General features: G+C 42.3%; 1 protein-coding gene across 1 annotated transcript; it reads right to left on the bottom strand.

Annotated features, from left to right (window-relative positions):
• Nucleotides 1–3,517: 3,517 nt before the first annotated feature.
• mfsd14ba (major facilitator superfamily domain containing 14Ba) lies at nt 3,518–19,846 on the bottom strand. Its single transcript, XM_048235189.1, has 12 exons — nt 19,419–19,846; nt 18,204–18,302; nt 17,650–17,712; nt 16,710–16,837; nt 14,413–14,527; nt 13,069–13,287; nt 12,670–12,783; nt 11,563–11,634; nt 9,716–9,828; nt 6,859–6,956; nt 6,216–6,370; nt 3,518–4,366 (listed from the first exon to the last, which is right to left on the bottom strand). The coding sequence occupies exons 1-12, from the start codon at nt 19,497–19,499 to the stop codon at nt 4,112–4,114; spliced, it is 1,512 nt and encodes a 503-aa protein (XP_048091146.1). The 5' UTR covers nt 19,500–19,846; the 3' UTR covers nt 3,518–4,111.
• Between the last annotated feature and the right edge of the window lie 440 nt (nt 19,847–20,286).

Below are 20,286 nucleotides of genomic sequence, written 5' to 3'. Positions count from 1 at the left end.
GTGGAGGGGCTGGATCAATAAAATAACTGTTGTGTAATGCTGTGGTGCCTAAAGAATGTTGTTCTAATTATTATTATTATTCTCGCAGGTGAAATGATTTGCTGCACTGTAAAATGCCATATTCCTAACCATTTAGTCCAGGCGTTTGGGTTTGGGTCCAGCTGAGGGTGAGGAGGAATGAAATCTCCAGGGCTCACTGGTTAGGTCCGGCTGCTCCGCCTCAGTGGACAGGACCAGTAGTATTAGCTGCAGCAGCAGCACAGGCATCTGCCTGCAGGGACGACAGAGGTGAGGTGGTGGTGGTGGGGTGGTGATGATGCTGTGGCCAGAGTCCCAACACTGCCACCTAGAGGTGATGGAGAAATCTGACAATGCTCCCAAGACTCCCCTGGCCACACACACACACACAAAGTGAGAGACAAATATACGGCAAGAGAGAGAGAAGGAGAAATATACGTCAAGATTGACCAAAGCTCTTTGTGAGGGTGAAAGCAGTTTAGGCAGCTGAGTCTAAAAGTTGAACTGTTTATGAGCATGGTTGTAAGACCCCTCATCCTCAGAGAACCCAGATAATGACTACAGATGCCTGCCTCTAATACATCCTTCACATGTTTCATTTGGTCTTGCAGATCCTCTGCTGATAACAACAGCCTAACACTGTTTGTTCTCTCTGCTCTCTCTCCTCTTTAACCACATGCTGTTTTGCTGTTTTCCTGTTTGGATCCGATTCCTTTCAGGATGTGACTTTAACCTGTATTAGCCAGCAACAAACTGCCTCTTGAACATCCGTCTGCCATCCATACATCCATGGATCTCACAAACAAAGATGCACTCAGAAGCTCTTTGATTATGTTGGTGATGTAGGGCGTCTGCCCAAAAGGCGCCCTCCCTCTGAAGAAACTTGTTTACCAGTCTAGACCCTCCATTTCCTCACTTCCTTGCACTGCAGTAATTCTCGTTTGTTTTCTTCTCTCTTTATCTCTCTCCTTCCTTCCTTCCTTCCTTTCCTCCAATATTCTGTTCTTCCCATTCTAATGCTTCTGCTGTCGGGGCTGACACGACACACCCCAGTCAACATTGTGTATCAGGTCCATCAGCACACTCCTGCAGGGGGAGACGTTGATGGCCATTCAGATTTGTTGGTTGGCTTGTTTGCTTTTCTTGCTTCCTTGTTAAATGACCTAATAATCTTACTAATGGTTGCCGTTTGGACACATGCGGCGGATGTGACAGCAAGCCTTGGGGGTAAAGCTTATCCATCCTTACAATCTTTTTTTTTTCTTTATCCTTCATTCACTAAGGACAAAACAAAAATACAGAACCACATCTCCACACAGTGGTCAAAAAGTGGTACTGCAGAGTGTAATGAACAGACATAAGTCATTCTCTTGGCTGTTCTTTTATTAGTAATTTCAGCTCTTTACAAGATTGACAGACAGGACAAGTTTATTATAAATACATAGCCTGTGTACATCTTAAATGTGGTGTCATTATAGAGCAACCACTGCTGCTCAAAGCACCCAGCGTTATTTTCCCCTTCTCGTTTGGTGGCAAAAAACGAGACAGCCTTTCTTTAGGCACATCTGTTATGACCTAAACATGTAAAGGTGCAAAAAAACACCAGGACTTCCACAGACGCTGAACACACTTGTCAAACACATTTTAAAGGTGACAATCACTCTCATAGGCTCCCAATCTGTACAGTCACATATACGAACAACACCAAGACCTCATCTGCCTCCTTCACACATGGAAAACACTTGTGACACTACTTCGACAAAACACACACACAGGTGCCATCTCCTCAAAAAAATATAGCTGTCAGGACATCCTTCTTCTTCTTCAAGTCATCTTCAATACAGTGCAATCTAAATGAGCCTTGCATTTATTTACATTGCAATTATGATACATCTCTTATTAGAGTTACAGGCTGTGAAGAATATACACATAAGACTCTCTTACTCTCTCCACCTCTATCTCTCTCTCCCTCCCTCCCTTCCTCACACACACACACACACACACACACACACACACACACACACACACACACACACACACACACACACACACACACACACACACACACACACACAAACCCCGACACGTACACACAGAGACAAACAAACACATAAACTGCAATCATTAACAGTGGAAAACTGCCTCAGTGGCATCATTGTGTGGAATCTCTTGTGGCAGACCATGTAAGGGACTGCAGGTATGGTGATTTCTTATCGCAAGCCACTTGCCCAAGGCCAATCTGGGCACATTTTCAAGCTCTGCCCTGCCCAAATTGAATGCATTGTGTGTATGAGCGTGTGTGTGTGTATTCTGTGTATCAGTATATACGCTCACAACAGCCTTTACTGCTTATTTGTTTTTGTGTGGGTAAAAAGTAACAGATTCATACATACACATACACACACAACATTTCTGAGACACACAAACATTGATAGTGAAGTCTTCCATACCCTATCTGGCAGGGGCAAATATACTGCGTTAACTACACACTATAAACATCTGGCAAATTTCTGCAGGACTAGTCAAAGGGAAATATATACTCTATATGTACAATCTGGGTCTGTCTCACCAAGCTGTCTTTTTAGTTAGTGATCCCTTTTCTTGTTTGATACCAGAGAAAGAGAGGGAGGGGAGAGAGAGAGAGAGAGAGAGAGAGAGAGAAAGAAAGGAGGAAAGAAAGAAAGAAAGAAAGAAAGAAAGAGAGAAAGAGAGATGGACCATGGCTATTCAAGCAAATTGTAGTCGTACTCAGATAATGCCCTCCAAACCTGAGGTAGCTGGTGAAGCAGTCTCTCACAAACATTTGAGATGTGAAGATGCTTTTTGGTTAAAAGACCCCAACCTCTGCGATAAATACCAGAAACCCCAAAAATGCTTCCAATAAAAGTATATAAAACAAGTCCCTTTTCTCAAAAGGAGACAAAAACAGTAAAAATATTAATAGAATTATCAATAGAATAGAAAGCAAAAGAGCAGTGCTAATGTCGTCAAGAACATAAATATGAACTTACATTACATGCAGGTGGCATATAAATGTTATGTACAAGATATAGATCTGAAAATCCGAAAAAATTAACTAAGTGTTATGGAAAGTAAGATCATAATAAACAGTACTGCATAGAACTTACTGTATATGTACTGTACATGTCTAATTCACCAGCCCCCTAGTTGGCTGCAGGAAGTCTCTTCTCTCTAAAACTGACCTCTTCCAACGAGCAGCAGCAAGGGGAGATTCAATCACATACATCAGTCTCTAACGACCATATATGTGTCATTAGATGCGCTCCTGAATCTCCCCATGGTCAAGTTCAAATCTACATCCTCCTCTAGAACTTCAAACCTACAGCTTAGTCACAAAACCTAGAGGCATACATTAGCAGTAACGTTCAGTACCAAATCATCTCACCACACAAAATGTCTACCTTAACCTTTGAAACACACACGATTTTGGACACCTTACTGGATATGTAGTGGAATTTCAAGATGTGTTAATTCTGTATGCGATTAAATTCTACTGGCACCCTGGTAGCCCCTGGACATTCCGACTCACTGGTCCCTTCTTCTGTTATGGCTACTTAAAATCACACATTCCCACGGCTGTATTTTCAAACGACAGGGGAGCCATCTGTCTGGAATAAACCATTTGCATTTGGAACCAGGCCTCAAGCCAACTCCATGGATATTGCAGAGACTAAACTCCCCAAACAACGCAGAAGGAACAGTCCTCGAGAATCATGTCCCCACAACATATTCCCTTGCATCAACAAAACAGAAGTAACGACACGTTAAAATCACGCGGAGAAAAAATCTCTCTCTTTCTCTCTCGGTGTGTATATATATCTATGTGAGTGAGGGAATTCGTAACTGATGAACACTGGTAGTTCACTTGTAGTGTGGCAAAAATTGGTCCTGTCCCCTCTTCCTTCAAGAAAGGTAAGGAAAGAGTCTCACAACAAAAAAACGGTGTGGCCCTCCTCACACAACAACAACCCCCCCCCACACACACACACACCGCAGGCACGGGGAGGTGTTGGAATCACGAGGTCACACACAGGGAAGGCGGAGAGCCGGGAGAGGAGAGGCGTATCACACGTCACACTTTGCTGTCCTGCAGCAGCGGCTCGAAGTCCAGGTCGTCCTCGCTGCCGGGCAGCGGCGCGTTGATGTGGGCCTCGGGCAGCTCAGCGCTGCCGCTGCCACTGGAGATGGAGCTGGTGCTGGTCTTGCGCGTGTGGCACAGCGCCACGTCAGCCTCGGCGCTGCGCTCAGGGATGAACATCGCCACCAGGAAGGCCACCACCACCGTGCACGCACCCAGCAGGAACGGTGGCCCAGGGATGATGCTCCTCTGTGAGGGGGGGGGTGTGAGGGCACCAACATCAAAACACACACGCGTGAGGACTAGGGCTGCAACTAACGATTATTTTCATAATAGTCGTTTTTTTTCTTTTTTTTCGATAAAATGTCAGAAAATGATCAGGGTTTCACAAAACCTAAGATTATGTTCTCATGTTCTCAAATGCCTTGCTTTGTCCACACACCAGAGATATTTAGTTTACTCTAATAGAGGATTAACTAAAAATTAAAGTATTCAAATTGAAGAGAATTCTGAGGTACTTTCCTTAAAAAAAAAAATTGCAAAAAAATTCTAAAATAGTTGGCAATAAAACAAAAAGCCCTATTTAAACACGGAGATCTGACTTATCTTTAACATAAGCTAAGTAAGTAAACACCAGTGCATCTACATATTCAAAAGATGTACACCACCTAGGGCTGGGCGATATGGCTGAAAACTGTATCACGATATAAGTATTTCATATCGGTCGATATCGATAATTATTGATTTTTTTAAAAATCTATTTCAGATAAGGACCAGAAGGGAAAAAAAGTTCAATTTAAACACTTTTATTTTAAACTTAACCTTCATCTGATTTTAATTACCTCAGTTATCAATCAAAGCAAACAGGGAAAAGAAATAGCAACACAATCACGAAAAACACTCAAATAAATAAATGTGCACATAAGTCTGAATGAAAAGCAGCACTGGTTGGCAATTTAGCCAGTCGTCTTGCACGATTGTGAATGTTTGGATTACATGTGCATGAGGAGGGATGCTAGCCTAGACATCTAGACGCACCCTAGCGGCGGCAAATTAATTTGCTCAGCCTGTACGTCTAGTATCAAAACATAGGGATTTCTATTGGCTGACGCTGTGGACGTCATCCAATCACAGCACTCTATTTTGTTAGAGAGTCTTTAAGGCGGGCTTAACAGGATAACGACAGTCCTGCGACGGTGAACAACAAGGAAGGTGGCTATGGCGAACGAAGAGGTTGTTTGAATCATGCTTACGTCAACTTTGGAGGAGTTGGACTTTTTTTTTTTTTTTTTGAAAGTTGAGCAACATAATGCTCTTAAGTCCCTTCAAGAAGGATGTATTTGCCGTTTTTGCCGACTGGATGCCGGATATGGTCGTGAAGGCTGGCCTATTGCATGCCTAGGCAGTTTGAAAGACAATTCTCTGCCGCCACTTGGATTAAGCGAGGTGAATGGTTCGATTCGAGACTATACATTTCAATGATATAGGATGGCCCGCCAGGCTAGAGGGATGCGCCTGTTGAGAGGGAGAGAGAGAGAGCACGGGGCAAGGACTCACTGAGAGTCTGAGTTGAGGTAGGCCTACTTCTATCGCCTACTCTGGTAGAGTTGCACATACAATGCAAGATTTTTAGCCTATTTATTTATGAACAACGTAAGGCGGGAGGTGTGTGTTTTAATTATCGAATGTTCTATCGAACGTATTTTTTATTGATATCGATTACATGTCTATTGCGATACATATCGCTATCGTTTTATCGCCCAGCCCTAACACCACCAGTTTATTACATTTTAATTGAGTTTTGTCTTGGTGTTGCAAACTTGCCCCGTTAGAACACTATAGAATTTTATTTATGATAAACAGATCAGAAAATATGCCGTCTACATTAAGTACCTTAAATGCATCATTGTGCCATACCAGGTCACAGACTCTATTCCACCAGAACAAGCTAATTTGATAACATGTCATAGTCATTTACAAATTACAAGCTTGGAATACAAGCATCAGCTAGATAACCGAGTCTGAATCTCTATGTAGCTTGTTGAAACTGCAGAAAATAGCGATTTGTTTTTAGCGCTCAGCAGCTTTGGATCCCTACCTCAGGGGGGCTGATTGGGGCAATGGGGTAGCCGGACTCAATGGGCCCAATCCCGTTCAGCTCCACGTTAAACATGAAGAAAATAAGGCCGTAGAGGGCAGGACCCAGGCCGTTACACAACCCTCGGATGCCAGTGATCATGCCCTGTGCCAAGCCTGGGGGCAGAGAAATTAATGAAGGGAATAAGAGAGTAAAAAAGAGGAGAGAGAGAGAAGGAGAAGAGGAAAAACATGGTGAGATGAGAGAAGGGAAAGAGAGAGGAAATGGAAGAGAGAGAGAAAGAGAGAGAGAGAGAGAGAGAGAGAGAGAGAGAGAGAGAGAGAGAGAGAGAAGAAGAAGAAGAGGAAAGACATGGTGAGGTGGGAAGGGAAAGAGAGAGGAAACGGAAGAGAGAGAGAGAAAGAGAGAGAAACAGAGAGAGAAAAGGAGAAGAAGAAAGACATGGTGAGAGAAGGGAAAGAGAGAGGAAACGGAAGAGAGAGAGAGAGAGAGAGAGAGCGAGACAGAGAGAGGAGAGAGAGAGAGAGAGAGAGAAGAAGAAGAAAGACATGGTGAGAGGTGAGAGAAGGGAAAGAGAGAGGAAACTGAAGAGAGAGAGAGAGAGAGAGAGAGAGAGAGAGAGAGAGCGAGGACAGTGGCTCACCTTGCTTGTCAGGGTCGGCGCTGCGGGACAGCAGAGCGCTCACCGCGGGGAAGGTGATGCTGGACATGGCTGCCACCGCCCCCGCTGCCCACATCATCCTGCCCAGCACAGCACAGGGGAGAGAGAGGTTACACACACACGCACACAAAACATACAGACACATATAAACACGACACACACACACCAATACACACACACACACGCACACAAAACATACAGACACATATAGACACGACACACACACACCAATACACACACACAAAACATATAGACACGAGACATACACCAATACACACACACGAAACATACAGACACATATAGACACGACACACACACCAATACACACACACACACAAAACATATAGACACGACACATACACCAATACACACACACACACACACACACACGAAACATACAGACACGACACACACACCAATACACACACACACAAAACATATAGACACGACACATACACCAATACACACACACACACACACACGAAACATACAGACACATATAGACACGACACGACACACACACAAATACACACACAAAACATACAGACACATAGACACGACACACACACACACCAATACACACACACGAAACATACAGACACATATAGACACGACACACACACCAATACACACACACACAAAACATATAGACACGACACATACACCAATACACACACACAAAACATACAGACACATATAGACACCAATACACACACACACAAAACATATAGACACGACACACACACCAATACACACACACACACACACAAAACATACAGACACATAGACACGACACACACACCAATACACACACGCACACAAAACATACAGACACATATAGACACGACACATACACCAATACACACACACACAAAACATATAGACACATATAGACACCAATACACACACACACACACACAAAACATACAGACACATATAGACACGACACACACACCAATACACACACACACACAAAACATACAGACACATATAGCCAAAACACACACACACACACACGAAACATACAGACACATATAGACACGACACACACACCAATACACACACACACACACACCGAAACATAGACACATATAGACATGACACACACACATGCACACACACAAGGTTTCACAGCATAAAGACACACTTTTAGAAAAAACAAAAAGAGATACACAAACACCTGGTCTCTCAGCTAACAGACAGACAGAAAAAATGCTCTCACAATAATAATAACAAAAACATACAGACACGACACACACACCAATACACACACACACACAAAACATATAGACACGACACATACACCAATACACACACACACACACACACGAAACATACAGACACATATAGACACGACACACACACACACAAATACACACACAAAACATACAGACACATAGACACGACACACACACACCAATACACAATAATAACGTAAACATACAGACACATATAGACACGACACACACACCAATACACACACACACAAAACATATAGACACGACACATACACCAATACACACACACGAAACATACAGACACATATAGACACGACACACACACCAATACACACACACACGCACACAAAACATACAGACACATATAGACACGACACATACACCAATACACACACACACAAAACATACAGACACATATAGACACCAATACACACACACACGCACACGAAACATACAGACACATATAGACACGACACACACACCAATACACACACGCACACAAAACATACAGACACATATAGCCAAAACACACACACACACACACGAAACATACAGACACATATAGACACGACACACACACCAATACACACACACACAAAACATAGACACATATAGACATGACACACACACATGCACACACACAAGGTTTCACAGCATAAAGACACACTTTTAGAAAAAACAAAAAGAGATACACAAACACCTGGTCTCTCAGCTAACAGACAGACGAAAAATGCTCTCACACACACACACACGAAACATACAGACACGACACACACACCAATACACACACACACACAAAACATATAGACACGACACATACACCAATACACACACACACACACACGAAACATACAGACACATATAGACACGACACGACACACACACAAATACACACACAAAACATACAGACACATACACCAATACACACACACACCAATACACACACACACACGCACACAAAACATACAGACACATATAGACACGATACACACACACACAAAACATATAGACACGACACATACACCAATACACACACACAAAACATACAGACACATATAGACACGACACACACACCAATACACACACACACAAAACATATAGACACGACACATACACCAATACACACACACGAAACATACAGACACATATAGACACGACACACACACACACAAAACATACAGACACATATAAACATACACCAGACAAAACATATAGACACATATATAGACACCAATACACACACACACACAAAACATACAGACACATATAGCCAAACACACACACACACACACACAAACATACAGACATAGCCAAACCCAGCACAGACAGGGGAGAGACAGGTTACACACACACAACACAAACATACAGACAATACACACACACACACGAAACATAGACACATATAGACATGACACACACACATGCACACACACAAGGTTTCACAGCATAAAGACACACTTTTAGAAAAAACAAAAAGAGATACACAAACACCTGGTCTCTCAGCTAACAGACAGACGAAAAATGCTCTCACACACACACACACACACACACACACACACACACACACACTCACACTCACTCACTCACTCACACTCACTCACCAGGGCTCGGAGCCAAAGCCGTACCAGGCCAGCTGTAGAACCTGGAAGCCGAGGCCCAGCAGCACCGTGTTCTTGTTCCCAATAGTCCTCATCAGCAGTGTCAGCACCAGCGTCTACCACAGACACAAATCAGCACAAATCAACAACCACACACACACCGTTTAGTCTAAGGCACAAATCAACAACCACACACACTGTTCAGTCTAAGGCACAAATCAACAACCACACACACTGTTTAGTCTACAGGCACAAATCAACAACCACACACACTGTTTAGTCTACAGGCACAAATCAACAACCACACACACTGTTTAGTCTACAGGCACAAATCAACAACCACACACACTGTTTAGTCTACAGGCATAACTCTACAACCACACACACTGTTTAGTCTACAGGCACAAATCAACAACCACACACACTGTTTAGTCTTACAGGCACAAAATCAACAACCACACACACTGTTTAGTCTACAGGCACAAATCAACAACCACACACACTGTTTAGTCTACAGGCATAACTCTACAACCACACACACTGTTTAGTCTACAGGCACAAATCAACAACCACACACACTGTTTAGTCTACAGGCACAAATCAACAAGCACACACACTGTTTAGTCTACAGGCATAGATCAACAACCACACACACTGTTTAGTCTAAGGCACAAATCAACAACCACACACACTGTTTAGTCTACAGGCATAGATCAACAACCACACACACTGTTTAGTCTACAGGCACAAATCAACAACCACACACACTGTTTAGTCTACAGGCATAAATCAACAACCACACACACGGTTTAGTCTACAGGCACAAATCAACAACCACACACACTGTTTAGTCTACAGGCATAAATCAACAACCACACACACTGTTTAGTCTACAGGCACAAATCAACAACCACACACACTGTTTAGTCTACAGGCACAATTCAGCACACATCAACAACCACACACACTGTTCAGTCTACCACAGGCACATATCAGCACACATCAACAACCACATGCACCCTAATATAACACCCAGATAATTCCTACTATTAGACCAGTGTGTGGTGATGGCCTCTATTTATTGAAAACCAGATACACTGTTTTGTCTACCACAGGCACAAATCACCACACATCAACAACCACCATTTAGGCCCTGGGCCAGGAGCTCCTTCTGGTACTGCTTTTTACTACCATCATTGTCATCACCATTACTGATATAAGAATTTAGCAAAACATATGTAATTACAATTAGTACTTACATGCTAGATATTATACCACCTTATTTGTGTTAACAAGTATTGCAAAATTGTACTGCTATAATTAGTTCATCATTTGGCTGTTAACAATCGTATATATTTTAACTTGGCACACTACTAAGTTTGCCAACACTGTTAGCTCCAGCAAAAGTACATATTTAATTTATTGTAGTCATAATGTTCCCCCTCAAGTGCAGCATTAACGACTCACTCAACTATTCACATTTCTTCTGACTGGGCCAACTTTATTAGTATGGGTGAACTGTAACTGCTGTTTCAAAGAATGGCAGAGGTTTAATACTGTGCACAGTTCAGTTTTTAGTGGTCTGTGTCAGTCCATGGGTAGATAAAACTAGCTTTAAAAAATCAATCATTTGAAGAACTCAGAACTCTTCTTTTTCCATCACCCCCCCACATCTAAAACACATTTTGAAGCCTCATCATAAAATGTGCAAGATTAAGTGTATACCCCGGAAGCATATTTTAAGGGGCTTTTGTCATTTGCTTAGAATCACAACTTTAAAAAAAAGAACTCAGTGCATGTACGTGTACGTGAAGAAAGAGCGGGCGATTTCTCCCATCATAAATAAATACCTGCGCCACGATCGAGAGGATGCCCACTACTCCGATGAACACGGCTATCGTGGTGGGGGTGAAGTTTATGACCTGCAGAGGAGAGGTAAGGAGAGGCATAGAGTGATGAGGTGAGCAGGAGAGAGACAGAAACACTGCATTACCCTCTCCCTGCCCCATCAAACCCCAAATCATCTCCGCAGTGACATAAGAGCAGGGAGTGAATATCATCAGGCGCAGTCAAGTGAGAACGACAGAGGGGGGAGAAGGGTGGAGAGAGTGAGAGAGCAAGAGAGCAAGAGAGAGAGAAGGAGAGACAGGGAAAGAGAGAAAAAGGGAGGGGAGGGAGAGAGAAGGGTGAAGAGAGGAAGAGAAGAGATAAAGAGAGACAGGGAAAGAGAGATGGAGAGAGAAAGGAGGGAGAGAGAGTGAGTGAGAGATGGAGAGAGAGAGTGAGAGATGGAGAGAGACTGAGGCAAAGAGATAGTGGGGGAAGGGCAGAAAGACACAACAATCTCCAAGAGAGAAAAAAAAAAAAACACCACTCTAACGGCGGCAGAACAGAAATATCTCCTCCACACACGGACACAAACTATGAAATATTCAGCCCCTTTTTCCATGCCATAACATGACATCATCTCAATGAATAATTCCCCTCAGTATCATGCGGGATTAAGTCACCTAGAGGGCGCATTCTCACACCTCACACACACACTCACACACACACACACAGCTCTCAGCTACAGTACATCTGAGGACAGACCGCAGCCCTGCAGCAGGCTGTTCAGTGTAACGGGTGGTGGATGGAGGCAGCCACACAGCCATCGCCCAGACCCAACCACCACCAATAAACAGCCGCAGCCCTCGTAACACACCAACTGTTCTGCCTTTGCCATACCTCATTATAAACATGGATAACCACAACTAAATGAGAATTAATTGCTTTCCATTCTCATTTGGGTTTTGAAATTCACTTCTATTATATGTGAAATATACATGTTGTCAAAACAAATATGAACAGATATGATCCTGGCCTCAGTCACTCCTGCATGCACACGCAAACACACACACACACACACACACAAACAAACACACATTAGTATTCTAGCCCAATAAAATAGGGCTCACCTGTCTGAGGTAGAGGAAGAAGCTGGAGTATTGTCCCGCCTCAGGCAGGTAGGACAGGAACACAGTGATGCAGATCATAAGAACAGTGGGGTCCTTCCCCACTTTCCTCAGAGACTGCAGAGTCCACAAAATACAAAAGCTTAGTACCACAAAATACCAAAACCACCAAGGTTCTGATTTGCTATTTCATCCTGTACAACATAGACATATGACATGCTTCATGTAACAATCAAACACATGGCAATGTTGGCCAATCACAGACCTGACCTTTGGGCCAGATTTGTCATATAAATATATATATATATATATATATAAAAATATATATATAAAATCCCTAGCTACGCATGAACACAGCCTTACAGAGGCTTTAGATAGACCAGAGAGAGAGCTCTGACATACAGCAAACGGGTCAGCCTGCTCCCAGGAGATGGGCGCCCCCCAGGTGTTGAGACGCATCTTCTCCGGGAGCGACTCGGGCACAGCCAGCATGATGAAGCAGATGTCCGCCAGGGCGATGAGCGTGGCCACCAGCACTACCAGGTTGTCGCCATAGCGCATCGACAGGTACGCCCCGATGGCCGGGCTTGTGACGAGGCTGGCGGCGAAGGTGGCAGACACCTGGTGACAAGGAGGAACAACAGTTTAAGAGTTTTTCACGATACTGATCGTGTACAGATAATGAGCTTCAATGGAGATAATAAGGTGTTTGAAGTAGGAGTGTCCCAATGATAACTGACACTTAAACATGAAATATAAATAGCAGGGGGGTCACTTGCGGTCAGCCTGGTTGGTGCTCAGGGAACAGGACACAGAAGTCAGTGAGGAGACCCAAGGTCCATCTAGGCCCAGGGAGCAGGACCGGAGCACACAAAGCTTTTGGTGAATTTTATTAGTGCAAACTCTTTCCTCTGAAGAAGACGCATGGGCATCGAAATGTTAGTCGTTTTGCACTAATAAAATCACCAAAAGCTTTGTGTGCTCTGGTCCTGCTTACTGGTCCTAGATAGACCTTGGGTCTTCTCAATGAAATATAAATATTCTATACAAATTCAGTATGATGATATTAAACTTGAACAATTTATCTGGTTGCCTTTTTTGCTTACAATCTTCACCTAACTACACATAAAACAAATACCGTAAGCCTAAATAAACAATAAACAAATTTCTGCTATAAATAGCATACTTATTATTTTAATATTACATATATTCTATAGATATTGTGACATTACACAATCAAGTACAGACATAGATTAGGTAAATATAAAGACAACCATATACCTGTACATCCAAACAAACAGTTTTAGGGTTATAGCCATAGTATGCTGTTACATCTCAGAAGCCACATTTATCTTCTAGTCATGTTAAAGGTGCTCCAAGCGATGCTGGGTAACGTCACTTCTGTTGACTTTCAAACAAAACAGAGAGCTAGCTCGCTACTTCCTCCCCCTCCCTCCCGTGCTGCTCCCGTGCAATTGAAACTCTCCTAAACGCGCATCTCGTCTGTGATTTGCTGGAACAGTTTATGTTTTTAGGTTTGGTTTTAGGCTAGGTTTGCCCAGTTTGTTTTTGTTGCTGTTTTTGGAGCCTGGGCTGTCCACAGAGATCCCAGCTTTTTTACAGTGTATTCAGGACACAGATAGCTAGCGGTTGGTTAGGTGATGTTAGCAGTAAGTGAGGTGAAAATGTTTTAGCCTAAAAAACGTGTGGCATCGCTTAGGGCACCTTTAATGATGACCTCCTTACCAGTCCATAGGCCGTGCTCCTCTCCCGCTCCTCTGTGACATCAGCCACATATGCAAAGATGACCGAAAAGGTGACAGCAAAAGCCCCCGACACAGAGATCATGGCAAAGTACCACCTGCGGGGGGGGTTAGCACAGTTACTATGTATCAACACAAGGCTAACAGTATCCATTGGGCTTTAAATCAGGCTGGAAGACAACTCCCATGGTTAATGCACAGACTGTAAGCCATCTTTCAGGTAATTCTACATCTATGTGTTCTTCATTCTGTATCAAATCAGACAGAATCTAGGGAAATGGTTGCGGTCTCAGATTTTTTTGCTCAACGTTTGTCTACATAATGTTTAGGTCGATACATAAAATGAAAATGAAAGAGCTGTCATGATAAAGAAATAAGAAAAGCTGTTAATACTCCAGACTCCCTAAGAGAGGTTGACCTCAGAGGTCATGGACAAATGCAGAGTAAGATTGTCCCACAGTACCATGTTCCCTTCATGGATAAATACGCTTAGTTAATAACATTGTTACACATCAACTTCTTCATTCTTGGCTCCAGAGGAACTCATTCTATCTTGTTCCTGAGGAACTCTATCTAATTATTTATGGTACAGTATAACATTGACACTTTGTACACCAAATATCCATACATTAAGGTACTTCCACATACACTGCAAAAAACCAAGTGTTCTTGATCTTATATTAAGATTAAAAAATCTATTTGGTATTGTTTTTAGTATGAAAAGACTTACCTAGCACCCTCTCAAAAGATCATTTTGACTTAATTTAAGAAGACTTTAACTTATTTTAAGGAGTCTTATCAAGACAAATTTGCTCAACGCACTGGCAGACAAATTTGCTTGTTTTTAGGACAAATTTGCTTAACGCACTGGCAGACAAATTTGCTTGTTTTCAAGATCAGATGTCTTAAAATAGGTCAAATTTTTTTAAAATTAAGTCAAATGATTTCACAAAAAAGCGCTAGGTAAGTCTCTTTATACTGAAAACAATACCAACTAGTTTTTTTATCTTGATATAAGATTAATAACACTTGGTTAGATTTTGTTAGATAAGCAGTTTTTGCAGTGTAGATTTTCACGTTCCTACTAGCTGCCCCACATACTATTTTAGTCTTTTGAAAATTACAAAGAAGTGCATTCTTTCCTTGTTTTAGCCTTAATATCTTCATGGCCAGTACATGTGGAGAACTCAAAATATTGGCACATTTATTAAATATTGTATTTAAAGAAAAAATAATGCCGGATACCAAATCTGTACAAAAAAATGTCATTCTACTGTATGCACTTTTGCCAAATCTAGGGACCTTATAGAAAATCAATGAGCATGCCATACAAACATTTAATGGTTCAGTCATACTGAGAACATGTTCGTCTTCCACCCTACAAAGTTTGGGCTGGCTAGCGATGGCACTTTTTTAAAATATTAAAGTGCTCATATTATGACTATTAAGTCATAAGGCAGCTCCATGCTTGCCAGTGTCAGTCCCTTTCAGAATAGGTTGTTTCTGGGGGCTGTTGCCTTAAACGCAAATGAGCTATTGTTGGCCACACCCCACTCCGAAACTGATTCCATGTTTACGTCAACAGGCAGCATGAAAAGCCAGGAAATATGAGATGTGTTGATGACATGGTGTTGGAGAATTCTCCACCACAAAACCTCCGACTGCCAGTGATAAAATGCAACTTGTTATGTAGAAATAATAAAGAATGTGTGACAAACATCATTGATGGTTTTGTTTGAATTTTCGTAGTAAAGTAGCCTAATAGTCAAGTTATTGGAGTTTAGCCGAAACGTCTGCTAAAAACAATAACCATAGCAGAATCAATTCAGACACCTGCATGTATGATGCAACATGGCCAATCTTGATATAAGATTAATAACACTAGGTTAGATTTTGTTAGATAAGCAGTTTTTGCAATGCACTTTAATGCCTAAACATGGCTTTCCAGATAGGATGTTTTTTCAGGATGTTAAACTGAAGTAATATCAGGGACTCAAAAAAGAAATTAGTTTTGGGACCCACCCATTCATTCATGATATAGACATGGTTTGAACATCTGAGACAGTGCAGCCGAAACCATATTTGTTAAACTGACACGGAATGACCCAATGACGATCACTCAACTGCTAGCGCACCAAGGTCATAGTAACATCGAGGTGAAGTTAGGTGAAGGTGTTATGTAAACAAAATTGCTAACCCGTACACATCTACCCATGGTCGAGTGCTTGACCCGCACCAATAAAGTCCAGCTGCTACTGGCCGACCGAGAGTCAGGCTTACCATGGGCTGAGCCTCATGAGGGGGATAGGGGCGCAGGTGAAAAACACAGTCACCAGCAGGAAGGACCTCCGACCCCACACGTCAGACAGGGCGCCAATCAGAGGAGCGCACATGAAAGACAGAAGACCCTGAAGACGGGGAGAGAGGAGAGTCGTTCAACTCAAGGTTCTAGATCCATAGAAACAGCTGCAGATTAGAGTCATGCACATACAGGTTCCAAAGAGCAGTGCATCACAAAGGAAGCAATGAGTCTCAGAGGAGCAAGTGGCATTACATTCTAGAGAAAGTCACACAATGTCCTTATCTTACAACAAACTAGACTATACTAGACTAGAGACACACCCCACCCTTAAGTGTCTGATACAAGTTTTTATACAAGTTTGGATACAGATGTCTGCTGAATAAATAAACATAATGTTCATTCAGGAGAGAATATTTTCTTCATACAGCACAGTGTTACCCAACAAACACACACACATGCATTTGCACAAACACACCAGTGCACGCACACACACACACACACACACATATAACCACATCCACACATAACAGAAGGTACCCACAGTTCTCATACAGCAGTGGATCATTCACTTACAGTTTCAGAAAGACATGCATACCAAGTTCAAAGAACTGAACATCCAACGCATATGTGGGAGGAGAACGATGACTCACATCACTCAAATAGTACTGATCCATTCACAAATATCTCCAATCGAGCAGAGTGTGTCACAACAGCAATAGCTCAAAATGTGCTTAGAATCCTGCAGATGCAGCAAGGTATCGTTCAGACACAAATCCAGAGACAGATTGAAGGCATTCACACAAAGCTGGAGTCATGTAGGAAACCATTACCCTACCGCCCAGGGAGCTGCGAGTCATTCAAATGTGGAGTCAAATGTCACGCTGGGATGAAAATCTAAATTTGAATCCCCAATCTCACCTTTACTCCCTGAATGAGACCATTCATCAGAAATGTGTGATGTGGAAACGTCTCCCGCAAAACCTGCAACACAAAACATGACACAAATTCACAGCTGTACCTTCCAAAAAAAACAAATGCAATGGAGAGCTTGTGTGCTGTGTGTAAAAGCATTGGAGCTCTGTATGTATGTGTGTGTGTGTGTGTGTGAAGGAAGTCTCAATAAAAAAAAAAAATCACTACATGTTTTTCCATTACACATTTTGGCAGGCTTTACACAGGAAATACTGGTAGCTCAAAAATAACTCCCGTTTCCATGGGATCTGTACAAGTTGGAAGGCAAAATGAAACCTATTAGCATGTTTCAAAATCTACTTCCGTGTGTAAAATTCCTGCACAAACTGTACTGTCATTAAAGGCAATGCCGTCTGACGCCATCATATCTTAGCAATAGTCTAAAAGACCAAAGGGTTACTTGAATCATCATATCTCAGCTGAGAAATGCCAGTCTGAGCATGGTCACAATTCAGGGTGCATACACACGGGGAGGAGGCCACACATTGTAGGCTACTTACCGTCAGCATGGGGGTAGTTAGCAGTCCCCAGGCAAAGAACTCCAAGAAGATGACCACCACAGCATGGCCAACACTGGCTTTCCCGATGCCTGGCTGTGCCTAGCATGAACAACACAACGTGAACTCAATATTCTTTGTAAGGTAGTTCATTACTGTTCTCCAGATTTATGTCTGTACAGATTCATTCTAGAGGTCAACCTATGTCTATGTTAAGCATGCATAGTGTGTCTCCCCAAGTCAAACCTGTAACACATCCACACATTGGGTTTTGCCTTGAGTCACAGTTTATTATTACTAATAATTGCTACTGTTTACAACAGCTGTTATTAGACACTTCCATTTTATCACTGCAGGAAAGGCCATTTCTGATAAGCAAACAACCCTATCTGGAATGGTGTACAAGGAACCATAAAGTAAACAGAGAACGATAAAACAATAAGCATACGCACATAGGCCATATCTCACTGCTGTCTCCAATCAGCCTACATTATGGTATACTCTGAAGGCGGCTTTCCATTGGTTTGGTAATTTTCATTTCAAAACACTCCCTTTATACTGAATAATTTCGGCAAAGGTATGCCCTCAAGGAAAACGTAATTTAAAGATTATGAAATAACGTTAGAGACCGTGCGACATGAATAAGTGATGCCGATAGTCTCCATGTGAACAGATTGTGCTCAGCGGCCTGGAAGCTGCCAGCTTTCCTTACTCAAGTTATGTAATAGGCCTAGCAGATACACGGACAGTGTAGCAGGTTCATCGCTGATGTTGGCGATGAGCTCATCTAAATGTTGTGACGATAACATCGAGCCTAATAAAGATATGTTTGGTCATTCAACTGGTTAGCTTTGTGGACTATCTAAAGCTTTAGGAAATATAGCCTATCGTAATTTGCTAGCGTTGTCCACAGATACGCAGCTCACCGTAGTTCACCTGTCAAGCTAGCTAAGGCTGCTCTCTGACAAAATAATTATCGACCCACGCAAGCAAACAATACGACAACATTTACATTTACGTTTCTAGTATAACGCGACATCTGCCAAATTGTAGGCCTGCCACAGTCATTAACATTACTGCCGTCTGTCTGTATGAGATGGAGGGGAGGAGGCCAGCTAACGTGATAAGCAATAAGATTAACGGTATGAGAGAAGCTAGCGATAACACCAGACGGCACGAACGAAGTTCGAGGTGTCAAAAGCACGCATTCGTGCTTACCACATTCCCATCCCGCATTATAACTTTCTTGACCAATATCACACGACTGGTCCCTTTCTGTTCTTTCTCTGGAGCCATCATCTCTTCACATCCTGTAGGAATTACATAAAATCCATGCTGAGTGCATATCTTCGGAACTCCCGCTTCCTCCAGGTTGCCTTCGGGTTTAGCCCAATTGGCTAAAGTTACGAAAAATGTTTATGAAGCCTACTATTCCAATTTGTGGCTGTCACCTTCAAAACACACCAGTGTAAATGAAAACCGTCAACGTCTACACTTGCTTCGAATCCTTTCGCTTCTAGCTCCTGCATTCAGTGGTGAACTACAAGCATCAGCTGATCCCAAATCAGTTGAGCGCAATATGGTCAAATAAAAAGCGTCAAAAAGGAATCATGGAGCTGATCTTGAGTCAGCGTATCCGACTTTCAGCAGCTACTGTCAGGCAGATCTTCCTGGCGACCGGAAATCACGTGTCATTAAATAACTTTATTATCGGGTTGACTCAGGTGAATCAATTTTATGCTTCAATTCTTTACATTATGCAATATGCTCATTTTGATTCGACGGGTTATATTCTTTATTTACTATTTTTTATGTAGGCCTATTTATTTCAATATTCTGTATTTTTTTCAGATGCCTTATGGAAATGTCTGAGAGGACAACTAAACTGAGAGTAGCATAACAAGCTCATTTCATTTTCACTGTAGTTTGTGGATGAATAGTTAGGCTATCACAGACTGAACCTCACTGCTTGTTGATTTCTATCTGTCCAATGTCACATCGGGCAATGCTGTTCTATTAGGCCTAGCCATTGTAAGGATTATTATAGCCTAATAACAAGGAAGAATCAGTCACTGTAACTTGATTT

The sequence above is a fragment of the Alosa alosa genome, chromosome 23 (assembly GCF_017589495.1).
Source record: "Alosa alosa isolate M-15738 ecotype Scorff River chromosome 23, AALO_Geno_1.1, whole genome shotgun sequence".
Lineage (NCBI taxonomy): Eukaryota > Metazoa > Chordata > Actinopteri > Clupeiformes > Clupeidae > Alosa > Alosa alosa.
Note: the sequence above shows the minus strand (reverse complement) of the source record. Positions and strands in the feature narration are given on the sequence as shown.

What these genes read in the sequence shown, in the direction of transcription:
- mfsd14ba (XM_048235189.1), bottom strand. Translation starts at nt 19,499, where the DNA reads ATGATGGCTCCAGAGAAAGAACAGAAAGGGACCAGTCGTGTGATATTG. An exon ending in AGCAGGCTGACCCGTTTGCT is followed by an intron (nt 12,784 to 13,068) that starts GTATGTCAGAGC and finishes TGGACTCTGCAG; the next exon opens with TCTCTGAGGAAAGTGGGGAA. An exon ending in CCCCAATCAGCCCCCCTGAG is followed by an intron (nt 4,367 to 6,215) that starts GTAGGGATCCAA and finishes CCCCCCTCACAG; the next exon opens with AGGAGCATCATCCCTGGGCC.